Source organism: Engystomops pustulosus, chromosome 11 (assembly GCF_040894005.1).
Source record: "Engystomops pustulosus chromosome 11, aEngPut4.maternal, whole genome shotgun sequence".
Taxonomy (NCBI): Eukaryota; Metazoa; Chordata; class Amphibia; order Anura; family Leptodactylidae; genus Engystomops; species Engystomops pustulosus.
The window spans coordinates 40,678,959-40,696,048 of record NC_092421.1 but is presented as its reverse complement, the minus strand read 5'-3'; the positions used below and the strand labels follow the sequence as shown (position 1 = coordinate 40,696,048).

The 17,090-nt window shown below is 41.3% G+C and overlaps 1 protein-coding gene across 5 annotated transcripts in view; it reads right to left on the bottom strand.

Annotated features, from left to right (window-relative positions):
- Window positions 1-17,090, bottom strand: part of OGDHL (oxoglutarate dehydrogenase L) — a 114,599-nt gene that overhangs the window by 15,632 nt on the left and 81,877 nt on the right. For all 5 annotated transcript variants that reach the window (XM_072130565.1, XM_072130567.1, XM_072130563.1 and 2 more), the window contains exons 15-16: window positions 12,003-12,153; window positions 2,908-3,035 (exon numbers count right to left, since the gene is read on the bottom strand). In XM_072130565.1, coding sequence (XP_071986666.1) covers window positions 2,908-3,035; window positions 12,003-12,153 — 279 coding nt within the window. The remainder of the gene's footprint in view (window positions 1-2,907; window positions 3,036-12,002; window positions 12,154-17,090) is intronic.

The following is a 17,090-nucleotide window of genomic DNA, read 5'->3' as shown; positions in this document are numbered from 1 at the left end:
TGTGGTTTTTAAAGAAAGGGGCAAAGAAATTGGTCCCTGCTACATGCAGGTCTAGACATAGAACTGGACAGTCTTATACAGGCAGTCCCCTACTTAAAAACACTTGACTTACATACGACCCCTAGTTACAAACGGACCTCTGGATGTTGGTAATTTATTGTACTTTAGTCCTAGGCTACAATAATCAGCTGTAACAGTTATCACAGGTGTCTGTAATGAAGCTTTAGTGTTAATCCTGGTTCTAATGACAACCCAACATTTTTAACCCCTTAATGACTTGGCCTTTTTTTAGTTTTTTCACTTCCATTTTTCACTCCCCACCTTCAAAAATCTATAACTTTTTTTAATTTTCCACATAAAGAGCTCTGTTATGGCTTATTTTCTGCGTAACAAATTGCACTTCGTAGTGACGAAATATTCCATGGCGCGTACTGGGAAGCGGAAAAAAAATTCCAAATGCAGTGAAAATGGTGAAAAAACACATCTGCAACGTTTTCTTGTGGGCTTGGATTTTACAGCTTTCACTGTGCGCCCCAAATGACATGTCTACTTTATTGTTTGGGTTGGTATTACGTGGATACCAAATTTGTATAGGTTTTATAATGTTTTCATACATTTAAAAAAATTAAAACCACCTGTACAAAATTTTTTTTTTTTATTTTGCCATCTTCTGGCGGCAATGACTTTTTCATACTTTGGTGTACGGAGCTGTGGGTGGTTTTTGCGACTTTTGATGGCGTTTTCATTGCTATCATTTTTAGGACTGTGCGACCTTTTGATCACTTTTTATAAATTTTTTTATATTTTCCAAAATGGCAAAAAATTTTAATTTTTGACTTTGGACGCTATTTTACGTTACGGGGTTAAACGCAGTGAAAAACAGTTGTTATATTTTGATAGATCGGGCATTTTCGGACGCGGTGATACCTAATGTGTTTATGATTTTTACTGTTTATTAATATCAGTTCTAGGGAAAGGGGGGTGATTTGAATTTTTAGGTTTTTTTATTATAATTTTTTTTTTAAAACTAGCACCGATCGCGGGTGTTACCGGTAAGCAATATGCAGCAAAGACTTACCGGCTATGGAGAGGGCTCGGCCTGCGAGCCCTCTCCATGCACCGGGACCCGGCGCGCGCCGTACTAGTACGGCACGCGTTGGGAAGGAGTTAAAATCCAATTGTCACAGAGACCAAAAAAGTTCTGGGTGAGATTACAATGATAAAATATACAGTTCCGACTTATATACAAATTCAACTTAAGAACAAACCTAAAGACCCTTTCTTGTATGTAACCCGTAACACCTGTACTGCGACTGATTCATTATGACAATATGACTATTGGCGGGCAGTTCTGCATGGTCAGAGCCAGAGAGACATCAATGAATTCCCCCGTGTGCGGTGACGGGGTGCCATTTAAATCAATGGTGGTCATGATATGCTCACAAATAATGGTCATGTAAATGGAGCCTTATAGTTATGAATGTATCAGTTTACATCTTCTAATGTAAAATTACAGAGATTATCAATCTCTGATACTTGTGTGGAAAGGACCTGGCTAAAGGACCTGTGATGATGTTTCTCCGGTCATATGGCATGCCGAGAAGAGGCATGGAACATAGGGAGGAGTAGATAGGAGTGGATGGTGTAGCAGGGCATGCCCCCTCTGATGCCGGGTAAGTTGAATTTGTACGCAAGTCGGAACTGTAAAATTTTATAGTTGTAATCCCAGACAAATTTTTTTTGTATTTTAAAAATGTTGGATTGTCATAAAAATCAGTATTAACAATAAATCTTAATTGCAGACACCTTTGGTAACTGTTATAGCTGTTTATTGCAGCCTAAGACTTAAGACTAAAGTACAGTTAGTAACTAGGGGTCGTCTGTAAGTCGGGTGTTCTTAAGTAGGGGACTGTCTGTATGTATGTGCAAATGTGGGCCAGGTCACACAGGTTTTCCTTAAAAAAAAAAGTTGCTCCAATTGTCCTTGTTATTGCTGTAAAACCAATCTCGTTCTCAAAAAAGAAAACTTTTTATGGAAAGTTCCTATGTCGTTTTGTTAATATTTTACTTTTTGTTTTTATTTTCCCTTGTACCCCACCCTTTCATAAGTTTTGGGATGAATGACAGTGTTACCACCATTTTAAATGATTCGTCCAAAGTCAAATCAGAGGAGATTGATAAATGGCGGATTTGTAGTAAATCTACAAAAAACAAACAAACATTTTGAACCAACCTTATTCTATTTTAGGAGATAAACATGTATATGCTTTTTATACATTATCTTCTATTTTTCAATAAATGTTTATAGGAAGAACAAAATTTCACGAGCATAGAAATGTCCCCTGGCAGCTCTTAATCCAAGTCTAATTTTATCTCCATCATTATGAGCCCATTTGTGGTGATTTCGGAGATATGGCTGAGGAACTTGCAGTGTGACAGATTTGTTTCAGCTTTTCTGCACATATGTTGTTCCTATTTAGGCAAAGATGTGGATGTAAACTTTTCAATGTGATCATCTTGTCTTTTAGTGCCTCTTTTTGTAAGGAAACTCAGTAGTTAACAATTATGTCCTCCTTGCTCAAAAAATACTCAAAATAAGATATACAAGCCTACAATGTGTAATCTATAAGCTGCTATCACCACTAATACAGGGCCATTTCATTCCCACTTCCTCTTGGTTGCGTTCCCAACACGAAGTAAAAGCTAAAAAACATTGATCACTCGGCATTAACGTAATCCCAAACAAATATTTAGTGTCACATTGTGCACAAATTCATGATTGGGAAGATTATGCTTTTTTTTTTTAATGGTTTAAGATCGACTTATTACAGACTTAAAAAAGAAACAAACAGAGTAATGCATATGTGTTCAGGAAATACATTTGCCGATACATCGAGTTGGACTTACCCAGGACGCCATACTCAGAAAGTGAGCTGTTACACACAGTATAAGGAGCTTGGTCTGGCCAGAGATGATTCATTGGAACGCAGGTTCGCCGGTCAACGTCCTGGTCATGTAAAACATGATGCCGATGGCTTGCAGGGAAAAAAATTAATACTTTACTTACATAGATAAATTGGCTTCAGTTTATCATGTCCAATCAACAATGGACTTCTCTGCCTTACATTTAGCCATTTTAGTCATAACTTCTATATAGTAAAATTAGGTTTATGCTCTTTCACCTGTAAAGAGCAGTATATCTGAAAGCATTCTGGGGTTTGTCCAGTTCAGACAGATAAGGAGGCTAATGTTTAATTCTTTACATTCTTAGAGAATATTTCACTCAATGATTCAGCTCTCTGGAATGATTAGACTGTAAAGAGTTAAGTCATTAGGTAGTTTATAATGCTCCCTTATATATGTAATGTCAGTGGATACAGGACAGAAAGATGATTTGTAGCGGAAGAAAAGCAGGAAGGACACAGGAACATATTTCATCTGTACCATTCATTTCTGCATATTTTTCTTAAGTCTATGTTAGTTTTAAAGAAAATCAGGGACACTTAAACCCCTTTCACATTAACATACACATATATCTATCTATCTTTTAATATATATATATATATATATATATATATATACACGAAAAAAGAAGATTTCTTCAGCAGCACTGCAATAGAGTAAAGGCTGGATGCACGCTACAACCGGACAGCCACGTCCTTCCAGATATAGAAAAACAAAAGCGAACGGCACTCCAAAATGGTAGAATAATTCAAGTGGTGTTTAATCCCAAGCTGCTACGTTTCAGCTTCATCTGAAGCCTTTCTCAAGCAAATATCTAAGTGCATACAACAAGTTTATATAGGAAGTGATCAATACAGATAAGTTGGAGCTAAGTGACATGTTGTACATAATGTTGAATAAAACGATCCATAGTATATAAATAACAGGATGCATCAAAATACAAAATATGCATCTATAAAGAGCAAACAGGTTCATACTTTTACAGTGAAGTCATAAAATCCAATGTGCATGTGTAATACAATAACATACATCTCACATCGCGATCCTGTTCAAGTCATATGTATAGCGGCGTCTTCCAAATCGGTCTGCGCATGCTCATACGACACCCCTGGTAAATTTATCCAATCCTAACGAAGCTGCATAGAGCGATATCGCCCCTAAGAAAGTTAACGCCTATCCCCTCTAATTGCTAACCTGTGCGTGGAGGGATTGCCGTACGCGTCATGACCGGCCCATCATGTGGTCCCTCAGGTGACCACTGACGTCACGGACACGTGACTAGGCTCCGGACATGCGCAGTGCCCATCCAACGACACAGGCGCCATATTATTTGAGGGCAAGAAGAAGCTAATAATAGGTAAATCTACCAGACATAAAAGCACCAAAATTCGCCCAGAACTTAAATATCTAAGGATATGTGCCAGAGGCACAACGACAAAGCACGAGCCGAGCAGGTGCACGGGAGAAGGTGACATCGTGACTCCATCTTATCCAAGGGATTGCTATAGCGTTATGGGCTCTGGGTCCATTCTTCGGAAGGAGAGCGGACCACGAGTGAAGCAATCTACACCCACCAAACTGCGCGCTGTGAACTACACAGTGAGAGGATCAAAGGAGGAAACTATACAGGCATTGGAGAGTATTCTCTTGTATGAGTAAAACATACAAAACTCTTTCAGGAATAGGAATATCTATGACATATCTAATCCACAAAATGAAATATGAAAATATAACTATATCAGATCATGCCCCTGTATTGATCATATGGAAGTCAGAAGATAGGAATGTCAGAAGCTGAACCCCAATTGGATTACAATCTTTCATCCTAAAATGGATATGGAGAATAAAATCCAATGGTTTTGGGATATAAATGTTATCTCATCCAATTTGGGACTCCCTTAAGTTAATTATTAAAGATCTCTATAGACAAAATATTAAACAGACCAGAGCCCAGTTTAGACAGGAAGGAAATCAATTGGGCAAAGATCTTTCTGGCACGGAGCAGGACTTCATTGACCATCCATCAGAGGAGAGCAGAGTTAGGCTACATTCACACGAATGTATAGGGGACATATATATATACGGCCGACGTATATACGCCGTATACACTTCTATGGGCTCTCGGCACAAGTGCGGCACTGTACCGCTCTGTAGCCCGTAGAAAGATAGGACATGTCCTAGCCGTGCGCTGTATATTCCGCTGTATACATCGTGTGAATGTAGCCTTAGGGTTAGAACAGTTAGGGGTAAGTTAAATACTTTCATGACTAATAAAGCACAACACAAATCATTCTTCTGAGCGCAGGATCAGTTCACGGAGGGAGGTAAACCAAGAAAATATTTAGATAACAGGATTCAAAATCATAACAGTAAGGACTTAATCACGGCTATTAAAGGAGAGGAGGGAAGCATTATAAGGGACCCAATAAGATTTTGAATATTATGAAAGGTTTCTATGCTAGTCTATACAAGGCAGAACTGGTGATTAATAAAGATTCATTGGAGCATCATCTTAATGGGGTTCAGTTCCCTGTTCTGTCATCAAAAAAAGGGAAACATTGGGTGCTAGGACATCGATGGAGGAAGCCACAGCACGCCGGAAAATCCAAAGTATAAAGGCTTTATTTACATAGAAGGCATAGAATTCGCGACGTTTCGATTCACAATGAATCTTTCTCAAGCATAAAAGCTTGAGAAAGATTCATTGTGAATCGAAACGTCGGCTTCTATGTAAATAAAGGCTATCTATGTAAGGCTTCTATGTAAATAAAGCCTTTATACTTTGGATTTTCCGGCGTGCTGTGGCTTCCTCCATCGATGTCCTAGACTACAGGTTAAGGTACCAGAACCTTTGGCTGCGAGCACCCAACTACTTTGAACTCATGTGCAGATTTTTGATTGCGGTCTTACTTTCCTTCTTTTTTAAACATTGGGTGCTCCTATCACACAAGAGGAACTAAAAATGGCCTTGGATTCATTTGGGAAAGACATGTGATGTCCGAGGCTGGTATTGTTTGGATTTTGAAAAAGAATAAGGACCCCCTGGATGCGGTCTCATATCGTCCCATTTCTTTACTCAATACAGAGCTCAAGATCTTAGCAAAACCTAAAGAAGGTAATTCCTGAAATGATACATGCTGATCAGAACGGCTTTATTCCAGGCTGTGGGACATGGGACTGGATACAGAGGTTCAATATGGCTGTCGAACTAGGAGAGGGGGGGGGGGGCTCCACTCTATCCTGTTGATTGATGCTATTAAACGGTTCGACAGGGTGGAGTGAAGGTTTGGGATGGGAGATTCATTTATTAATATTTTGAAAGGCATGTATGATGCTCCGAGGGCCAGAGTTAGAGCTGGAGATAAGGAATCCGAACCTTTTAATCTAACCCGAGGCACCAGGAAGGGGTGCCCTCTATTTCCCCTCCTGTTTGCTTTATATTTGGAGCCATTGGCAAATAAAAAAAGAAATTCAGCATATATTGAAGACGGGGATGTGGTGGCGTCAAAGACAAAATATGTCTATGCAAACAACGTGGTGCTGCATCTCCGTAACTCTCCTGATACCATCCCTAAAACAATACAAATGGTGGAAGAATTTGGGGACATAACTGGCCTTAGGGTTAATTGGGGTAAATCCAATATAATGCCCTTAGATATTGAAGTAAAAGAATGGATCATAGAGCAAGGGGGTCTCGCGTGTGTAGACGAGTTTAAAGGGGTTATCCAGTTATAAAAAGTTACTTATGGTCTGGCTGGGGCGGGCTATTTAAAATTAATAAACGTGTACTTACCTCCTCCGGAGCCTCCAATGTCCCACGCCGCGGTCCGTTTGATCCGTGCCCCTGTTTGTTTACAGGGACACAGAAGCCGCGCACAAGGAGCTTCCGGCGACATGGCCGTCTCCTCCCATCCGCCTTTATCTCTCAGCGTTGTAAGCGCTGGGAGATGGTGTCGGATGTGAGCTTCCGGCCGGCAGGAATCTCCCTGTGCACCCTTGTAAACAAACCAGCGCACAGATGGGACAGACCGTGGCACGGGACATCAGCAGCACCGGACGGGGTAAGTACACGATTATTTTAAAATAGCCCACCCCAGCCCGGCCCTAAGTAAATTTTTATACCCAGATAACCTCTTTAAATATCTGAGCATTGAAGTTTCTAACAAAATCCAAGACTTTCAGCGTCTAAACCTTGGACCTTTAATTAAAAACCTGAAGAGCAAAATACATAGCTGGAACGGACTGCTCTTGTCTAAAGCAGATAAAATAGGGCTTATTAAGATGGTGCTTCTTCCCCAAATCCTGTATGTCTTGTCCTCTGCCCCTATCTGGACTGATGCTTCCTTTTTCAAACTGATAGAATCAATATTGAATAAACTGATCAAGTGGAGGAAAAGGTGAGAATGAAGATGGGATGCTTATATAGGCCTATTGGGGAAGAGGATTCGGATTACCATTTTTTCAGGGGTATAATTTATCTGCTCAGATCGGAAGACTGGTGAGATGGAAGGACAATTATCTCTTTATAAAAGTGATTCAGCTGACAGTGGAAAGTGGAGTCAATATTAGAATTATTGGAAAGCTCCCTCTTGAAAGGCGTGCCATATAAGAATTGGATTCTAGGTAAAACGCTGGTAAAGGCCTGGAAGGTTTTAGGAAAACACTGCAGTTACAGGGATACATAAAGGAAACCCCACTTTGGTTTACCGTATATACTCGGGCAGGCTGTATACTACCTGGGGGCTGGCAGGCTGTATACTACCTGGGGGCTGGCAGGCTGTATACTACCTGGGGGCTGGCAGGCTGTATACTACCTGGGGGCTGGCAGGCTGTATACTACCTGGGGGCTGGCAGGCTGTATACTACCTGGGGGCTGGCAGGCTGTATACTACCTGGGGGCTGGCAGGCTGTATACTACCTGGGGGCTGGCAGGCTGTATACTACCTGGGGGCTGGCAGGCTGTATACTACCTGGGGGCTGGCAGGCTGTATACTACCTGGGGGCTGGCAGGCTGTATACTACCTGGGGGCTGGCAGGCTGTATACTACTAGGGGCTGGCAGGCTGTATACTGCTAGGGGCTGGCAGGCTGTATACTACTGGGAGATGGCTGACTATATACTACTGGAGGCTTGCTGGCCATATACTGGGGGGGAGGGGCTGTCACCAATGCATTTCCCACCCCTCGGCTTATACTTGAGTCAATAGTTTTTCCCAGTTTTTGGTGGTAAAATTAGGGGTCTCGGCATTTCTGTCGCGTGACAGCCGGCGGCGATGGAACCATAGGTTGATCCATTTTTTTTTTATACACCAATTATATTATACACCTTTAGTGCTGCACAAAATGAGGATTAGGGAGAGCTCCAGGTGTTGGAAAAGCCAGATAGAAGAGGCAGATTTTATACATCTAGTCTGGCTATGCCCAGGCACTAAAGATTACCCAAAATTAGAATCTTGGTATAATCTCTGAGTACATTTGGGCTCAGAATAAAATGCTGGGTAACAATAGAACAAAAAGTTGGGATAAGTGGTGTGATTAAGGGGGGGAAGGCCTTTTCTCTTTTTTTCTTCTTTTTTCTTTCTTTTCTCTTTTCGGGGGGGGGGGGGAGGAATTATTATATCTGAACTACATGGAGAAGAAGTTGAAGATGATTAGCAGAGAGAAATATATTATAATAAAAAATGTCCATTACATTGTTCACCACGTTGCTTATTAGCATCGATGACTGAAAATTTCTCTCTGTTTATGAATGTGTAAATATTTTGTATTGTTAAGCATTAATAGCTGGGACTCCTTTGTAAAAAGCTGCATAGGTTGAAATATTTATTTTATTTCATGCAATGATGAAAATGAAAAACTCTACAAATTTGTAGTATAAATCTGTAGTTTTGACTATGTATTATACTGACAGTCTGGTGATCTGTTCAAGCCATTTAAAAAAAAAAAAAACAATAGAATACCAGTAATTATTTAATATTGAATTATTTACAAATTATTTATTACCAATTTAGATTTCAAGTAAATCTACCATCAAAATCCATCAGACACTTAATTATAGATCCAGGCACTGTGACAGCGGTAATCTTCTTATATTTCTTAACCATGGCCTCCATCATTCTGAAATCGACTATTAACATTATGCCAATAAGCATGAAGGCCTCTGGAGGGTATTACGAGAGCCCCTCCATACTGTAGCTTCACAGGAATATAGCTTCAGACTGTCTCTCTCTCTCTTCTCCAACAGCACTTCTCTGTTCCTCTGCCTTATATAATCTCACTGCAGCAGAGGAAGTTTCAGCACAAAGTGGAAGGGCTCCTGCACAGTGCAACAGCTTGTGAAGCTGCAGCACAGATGTGCTCTGATAACACACCCAGAGCTCTTATGGCTCATTAGCATAAAGTTAACAGGTTGATTTTAGAAGGAAGGCGGACATGGATAACAAGTATAAGTAGATTACCCCAAACACGGTGCCTGGATCTTTGGGCAAGTGCCCCTTGTTTACCATGATAAATTTTTACGGCAGATTTCCTTTAATATGAAAGAACATGGCCACAGTATTATAAAGAGTAGGGGGGGGGGGCATATGGCAGGTATGCTACAGGCAGCAGCTTTATCTAAGAGGTATCTAAGAGCACCAGCGACATAATTTATAGACCTGCACAAGGCTGGGATGGCTTACAGGACATTAGGCAGCAGCTTTGTGAGAAAGCAACAACTGCTGGTGTAAATTATCAGAAAGTGCAAGAAATATAACATGACTGTCAATCTTCCAGGATCTGGGGATCCATGCAAGATCTCCCTTCGTGAGTAAGTATGATTCTGAAAAAAAGGTTTGGAATTAGCCCAAAACTACATGAGAGGACCTGGTTATTATCAAAATATGTGGTCATGGATTAAAATACTGCAGCTTAAATCTGCCTCCTCCCACCACTAAAATATTTCTTCCTTTTTCTATGGTGGCCCATGAAATGTTGAGACAATCTGCCATCACAGAGAGCCACACAGTGCGCACTACTAAATTCACCATACAGTGAGACAGACAGTATTCAGGCAAGGACAGGAAGTGGACATGGAGATGACTTCCTGTCTGCTTAGCCAAGATTTGAAGAGACACTGAGCTGTCAGTCACAAGAAGGAGGTGTGGTTCACCGGTGGCCTGGAGAAAACGTGACATCAGAATGGCTTTAATTAAGGTACCGTTAACCCTTTACCAGCAGGCATCAAACCTGTGAGGGGTAAAATTCTGGAGTCAGGTCTTCTTTTTTTAATTTTATTTCATGGGAGGAATTATTGCACAAGAACTTGCCTTCATGGGACACACCGTATATGGACCTTCATCTCTAAGAGCTAAATGTTATTTCCATGTGACTGATAAGTTAATGATTTACTTATTGATCACTGGATTTTCTTTTACACGTGGTCTCTTAATTTGGTCCACTTAAGACCTAAATAAATAACCTGGTAATCCACAAATAACGGAGAGACACTTCCAATCAATTCTTGAACGTACTTAAGTAGGACCGGCTGCCAAACATCCCTTAGATTTTAATATTCCTTTAGTAAGCTTTTCCTGGGATTAATATATGGATAGTGTTTCTAACAGACTGGTGTTGGTCCCACCCTAGGTACCTTCAACGATCAGCAGTGATCCTAGGCCGGTGACGTCACGTCCAAACAAATTTATTAGAAGAGTAGACGATTCTGTGACCTTTATACATCTGAACTCTGTATTGTGTGTCATTGGCTGCAATGCTTGCGTCTTGGTCTTTTCCATTAATAATAAGCCTAGTGAATGTAATAAGCTGGGAGAAGCTGGTATTTCATTAACCAGTACTCCAATATTCAAACCATATTGCATGGCCTTTTCAAGTGCCTGGTAGGGATGGATTTCCGCTCCACCTCCTCTCTGCAGAGCTTGGAGGGTTCATTAATCAGCATTAAAATGGGAGGCTGAGGCACATTATGAAAACAGAGATGACTGAAGCAATTACTGTAATCCATTAACTCCCTGAGTAATGAGTGAGACTAACTGACTGAATCACACCAATATGTTCAGCTCCGCAAGCACCCGGGCAAAATGGACTATTACACTGATAATACCTATTATGTGTATTACTTGCTCTGTAGCTGCCAGTGTCAAACAGAGTGAAAGTGATGCCCACTCCTCCGCTGTAATGTGTGTCACGGACAAATTGCCCTCTCAAACACGTGTCGGTTACCGGCATAATTAAAGACAGGCGGACTGCTACAGGGTTAAGTCAAGATAAACCTGAATGGACTTGTCATTTATAACCTCAAAGTGAGAAAAATAAAAGGGGTTAAAGGTGCGGAGCGACTCTGCAGCCGCCCATGTGGATGCAGAGAATACTGTAGGGGAAGCTTATGGCCAGGCACAAAGCATGTGTGAATAATGAGTATCTTCCAAAGAGTTTACTGTGATGGAAATGAGACTATGGCTCTCCAAAGACCGGGCAGCAAGAAATGATTATATCTAACCAACATGACTCAAAATATATAAAAATAATGTAGCTAGAGCATAGTATAAAAGAAATATGCATATACATTGTAAATCTCCACGGTCGAGTATTTGCTGTAATATGTTGACCAACCTAATCAGCTGTTCCTATTTCTGGCCTAGGGTCAAGGTTCGGCTGTAGCGAGTGGGCCAGCCCACCTCCTCCTCATGACTACTTGTTTGCTATAAATTGCCAGAAAATAAGCCCTGATAAATGTCCCCTAATGTTCTTATTCTGCACGATGCCGAGCAGGGCATGGGGACAACACTGGAAGCCTGAGTGATAGTATTTTAGTAGAGGGTAATTCCTCATTATAAGATCTCTATATTTAACCCATAGTATTTACATAAAGTATATGGAAAGTGTTCTGAAGAAGGTGAATATCAGTATGCTTGATCATAAAATAACTGCATATGTTGCATGGACGTATCTGTATACATGATCATATATTGATGTAAACATTAAAGCTACTTTTGTTTAAGAAGGCAAAAAAGAAAAAAAGATTTAAAAAGCACCACCCACCTAAAGGTGCCCCTCTCCACATCTTGGCCACTTAGTCGGACATGAATCCCTTCTTTTAACAATGAACCAAATGCCATGTATTCAGCTAAAGCCCAATCTACTAAACAATTCTTTGTCATTTCCAATCTTCCCTTCAAAATTCTGGAGAGTCCTGAAAGACAAGATTAAGTTATTGTAAAAAGTAAAAATATAATGCTGCAGACATATGTAATGAATTTCACATAAAGACAGACTTCCAAGGGCAGCTGCTAGACATAAATGAGTGCCCCTGTCCCTAGACTAGACTGGCCAGGGACAAGGTCACTAATAAGAAACTCTAGTGGGGTAGGACCCTAATGGGGCTACCCACGTAATAGATACCCTCGTTAGGTTTCCATAAAGTCTGGGGGCCAGAGGTCACACGATCCACTAACAGCAGGTCTCCGGTAATTCCTTTGATGTCCCGTATCCTGCTGGAATCTGTTAGATGGAGGCGGCCAAACACTCATGCCCCTCTGTGGTAACCACTCCCATATCAGTGATTGGAGGGGTGATCCTAAGATAGTAATGACTGCATGGCTCCCTTCATCCAACGGAAGCCAGCAAGACACAGGACAAAGGAAGTCCAGAAAGTCCTGCTACTGGTTGGTCACAAGACCTGCAGATACCAGGTTAAAGGAGTTTGCCCATGAAATAAAGTTCTCAAAATTTATTCTCCTGGTGATGTTTAAAATTGGACTCAGTTTTGCCATTTTACCACCTATAATTTAGTTTTAATCCGCATAAAATTCCACAGTGTGGGCGGGGACAGGGGCTTATAGCAGACCTTTTAATGGTGCCCCCTTCCTCTTAAAAAATACATATTAATACACACACATTTATACGTGTCTACACATTCATACCTACATAGGTACATAAACATCATATACATACATGCTATATATACATACATATACACACACACACAAACACCCTGTATATAATGTATATATCGAGAATAAGCCCCTAATTTTACCACCAAAAACTGGGAAAACGTATTGACTCGAGTATAAGCCGAAGGTGCGAAATGCATTTGTCACAGCCCCCCCAGTATATAGCAAGCCACCCCCTTGTAGTATACAGCCAGCCAGGACCCGTTAGTAGCCAGCCAGCCACCGGTAGTATACAACCATCCCCTGTAGTATACAGCCAGCCTCCTTAAGTAATCAGCCCCCAGTTTGCCCAGCATAAAAAAAAAAAAAAAACTTATACTCATGTACCTTTGGGTGGTCCCAATGTTCGGTGTGGCTCCTCTTATGTCTTCTGTGTGATGCTCTGGTCCCCGCGGCACTCTACCAGCCGGCGCATACTATGATGCAGCCGCTGATGACGGCATAGTATGCGCCAGCCGGGAGAGCACATGACCGCATCTCTGCCGGCTTTTACAGCAGACAGAAGAGGAGCCACAGGGACCGGGGCATTGCGGAGAAGACAGAAGAGGAGCCGCTCCGACATCGGGGCTCTGGAAGGTAAGTATGTATGTTTATTTTTTTATTGACTTTTGCATAAGCCGAGTTGAGGTTTTTCAGCACATTTTTTTGTGCTGAAAAACTCGGCTTATACACGAGTTTATATGTTGTATATATACACACACTCACCGGCCACTTTATTAGGTACACCATGCAAGTAACGGGTTGGACCCCCTTTTGCCTTCAGAACTACCTCAATTCTTCGTGGCATAGATTCAACAAGGTGTTGGAAGCATTCCTCAGAGATTTTGGTCCATATTGACATGATGGCATCACACAGTTGCCGCAGATTTGTCAGCTGCACATCCATGATGCGAATCTCCCGCTCCACCACATCCCAAAGATGCTCTATTGGATTGAGATCTGGTGACTGTGGTGGCCATTTGAGTACAGTGAACTCATTGTCATGTTCAAGAAACCAGTCTGAGATGATTCCAGCTTTATGACATGGCGCATTATACTGCTGAAAGTGGCCATCAGATGTTGGGTACAATGTGGTCATAAAGGGATGGACATGGTCAGCAACAATACTCAGGTAGGCTGTGGCATTGCAACGATTCTCAATTGGTACCAAAGGGCCCAAAGAGTGCCAAGAAAATATTCCCCACACCATGACACCACCACCACCAGCCTGAACTGTTGATACAAGGCAGGATGGATCCATGCTTTCATGTTGTTGACGCCAAATTCTGACCCTACCATCCAAATGTCGCAGCAGAAATCGAGACTCATCAGACCAGGCAACGTTTTTCCAATCTTCTACTGTCCAATTTCAAAGAGCTTGTGCAAATTGTAGCCTCAGTTTCCTGTTCTTAGCTGAAAGGAGTGGCACCCGGTGTGGTCGTCTGCTGCTGTAGCCCATCTGCCTCAAAGTTCGACGTACTGTGCGTTCAGAGAAGCTCTTCTGCCTACCTTGGTTGTAACGGGTGGCGATTTGAGTCACTGTTGCCTTTCTATCAGCTCGAACCAGTCTGCCCATTCTCCTGTGACCTCTGGCATCAACAAGGCATTTCCGCTCACAGAGCTGCCGCTCACTGGATGTTTTTTCTTTTTCGGACCATTCTCTGTAAACCCTAGAGATGGTTGTGCGTGAAAATCCCAGTAGATCAGCAGTTTCTGAAATACTCAGACCAGCCCTTCTGGCACCAACAACCATGCCACGTTCAAAGGCACTCAAATCACCTTTCTTCCCCTTTCTGATGCTCGGTTTGAACTGCAGGAGATTGTCTTGACCATGTCTACATGCCTAAATGCACTGAGTTGCCGCCATGTGATTGGCTGATTAGAAATTAAGTGTTAACGAGCAGTTGGACAGGTGTACCTAATAAAGTGGCCGGTGAGAGTGTATATTATATATATATATATATATATATATATATATATACATATACATACACACACACACGTGCATTTTATATCTAAATATACACACGCATGCATTTATATTAGTATCTGACACACAAAAAATTAGAGATGAGAGATGATGGGATTTATGAGATGGATATAAACAATGACACACTTCAGCTCTACTACATCTACTACATAGTGCCTTATCTAAATTACAGCTCGTACAGTAAGTCTCTACATGCTGCTTACCAGCAGGAAGTGTCTGTGTGTGAGCTTGTCTTGTAATGGAGGGGGAGGGGCAGAAAGCACTGCAGACAGGTGAAGTTATTTTTAAGAATCTTGTCTTGGGAAGTACAATATGGGTGACTTTTCCCAGTTAAAGTTTAGTTGCCAACCCCTTTAACATTGTCCATAAAAATTCCCATATAGTGTAAAATTCCCATATTAGTGTAAAACCAAGTAGTTTACATACATAGGTCACAGCACAGGGTACACAAAACAGGGCAAAAGTTTGGACACAACTTGTCATTCAAAGAGTTTTCTGTATTTTCATAACGATAAAAATTGTAGATTCACACTGAAGGCATCAAAACTATGAATTAACACATGTAGAATTATATTTTTAACAAAAACGTGTGCAACAACTGAAAATGTCTTATAACCTAGGTTCTTCAAAGAAACCACCTTTTGCTTTGATTACGGCTTTGCGCATTCTCCTGATGATCTTCAAGAGGTAGTCACCTGAAATGTTCTTGAACAGTCTTGAAGAAGTTCCCAGAGATGCTTAGCACTTGTTTGCCCTTTTGCCTTCGATCTCGATTGGGTTCAGTTCTGGCGACTGCGGAGGCCAGGTCATCTGGAGTAGCGCCCCATCACTCTCCTTCTTGGTCAAATAGCCCTTACACAGCCTGGAGGTGTTTTAACATTTTTACAGATGCCTACAGTTCCAGCAATGAAGAACGCTTCAAAAGCAGCCAATTGCATGGCAATATGTAAAACACATCTGTGTTTAAAAACGCATCACCAAAACACCACATCTAAACGCACCCTCAGGGTCCAGAGTCATTCATTATAAAGGGTTGAAAGTTGATGGTGTGTTGGGGGATTGCATGTAACAAGGTTTTATCTATATATGTAGCAGAGCTGTGTGAATTTATATAGAAGAGATGTCTGAGTAAATGTAGTGGAGCTATTACAGAGATGTTGGTGACCACCAAATGGGTGTCACATATATTTTTCCTTTTTTTTTTTTTTTTTAGATGTTCAAATCTGGGGTGCATCTTATGGTTCAAAAATATGTACTATATATCACAAGTCGGTTTCCACTAGTGACCATGACAGCCCCCACCTGGAGGATATTCCTTATATCCTGCAGGGACAGGAAGTTACAAGAGTTTAAAAGGCTCCTCCCTAGCACCCAACACCAGTGTCTAACAAAGTACCACCCAGAAGGATGCAAGTGTATAGAAAATTTGGACTCATTACCAAGAAAGAAGGAAGGGAGGGAAATAATGGGGGGCCGCCATGGACACAAGTGGAAACCGAATTATCAGTAAGGCTAATTCCATATTTAACATATTTTATGTTGAGGAACTTGATCATGTTTCTGCATGGCAGATCTGGACTAGAAATGCAGCTCTTTATTCTGGCCGCCATAGCTCTGGTGGAATGGGCTTTAATGTTTTCCGGAAGGGAAGTGTTTGCGGACTTGTAGCAGAGAATGATAGCAGATTTTATCCATCTAGCCAAAGTTGCTTTAGAGGCTTTGCCCCCTTTGTTTTTTTCCTGCGAAATTAATCAATAAGTTTGGGTCTTTCCTCCAGCCTTGTGTAGCTTCTAGGTAAAGAAGCACACAACTTCTAACATCTAGGCTTTGCCATATTTTCTCACAATCTGTTTTAGGGTCTGAACAGGAGGCAAGAACAATTTCTTGTCTCGAGTGAAAGTCAGACTACTTTGGGAAGAAATAGGGGATCTAATTTAAGGACTATTCTATCATCTAGAATTCTTTAAAAAGGGTCTTTAAAGGAGAGGGCCTGAATTTCACCTAATCGCCCTGTGATATGATTTAGAACTAAGGAAAGATCCCAAGGGGGTACCTGGTTTTTTATGTATGGTCTGATACGAGAACAGCCTTTAAAATTTAATGAACCTCTTTACCCACTGGTGGTCTGGGAAGGGAAAGTCAAGGAAAACACTTGAGGCAATTTGGACCTTGAAGGTACTGGGTCTGAGACCCAGAGAAAACCCTGAT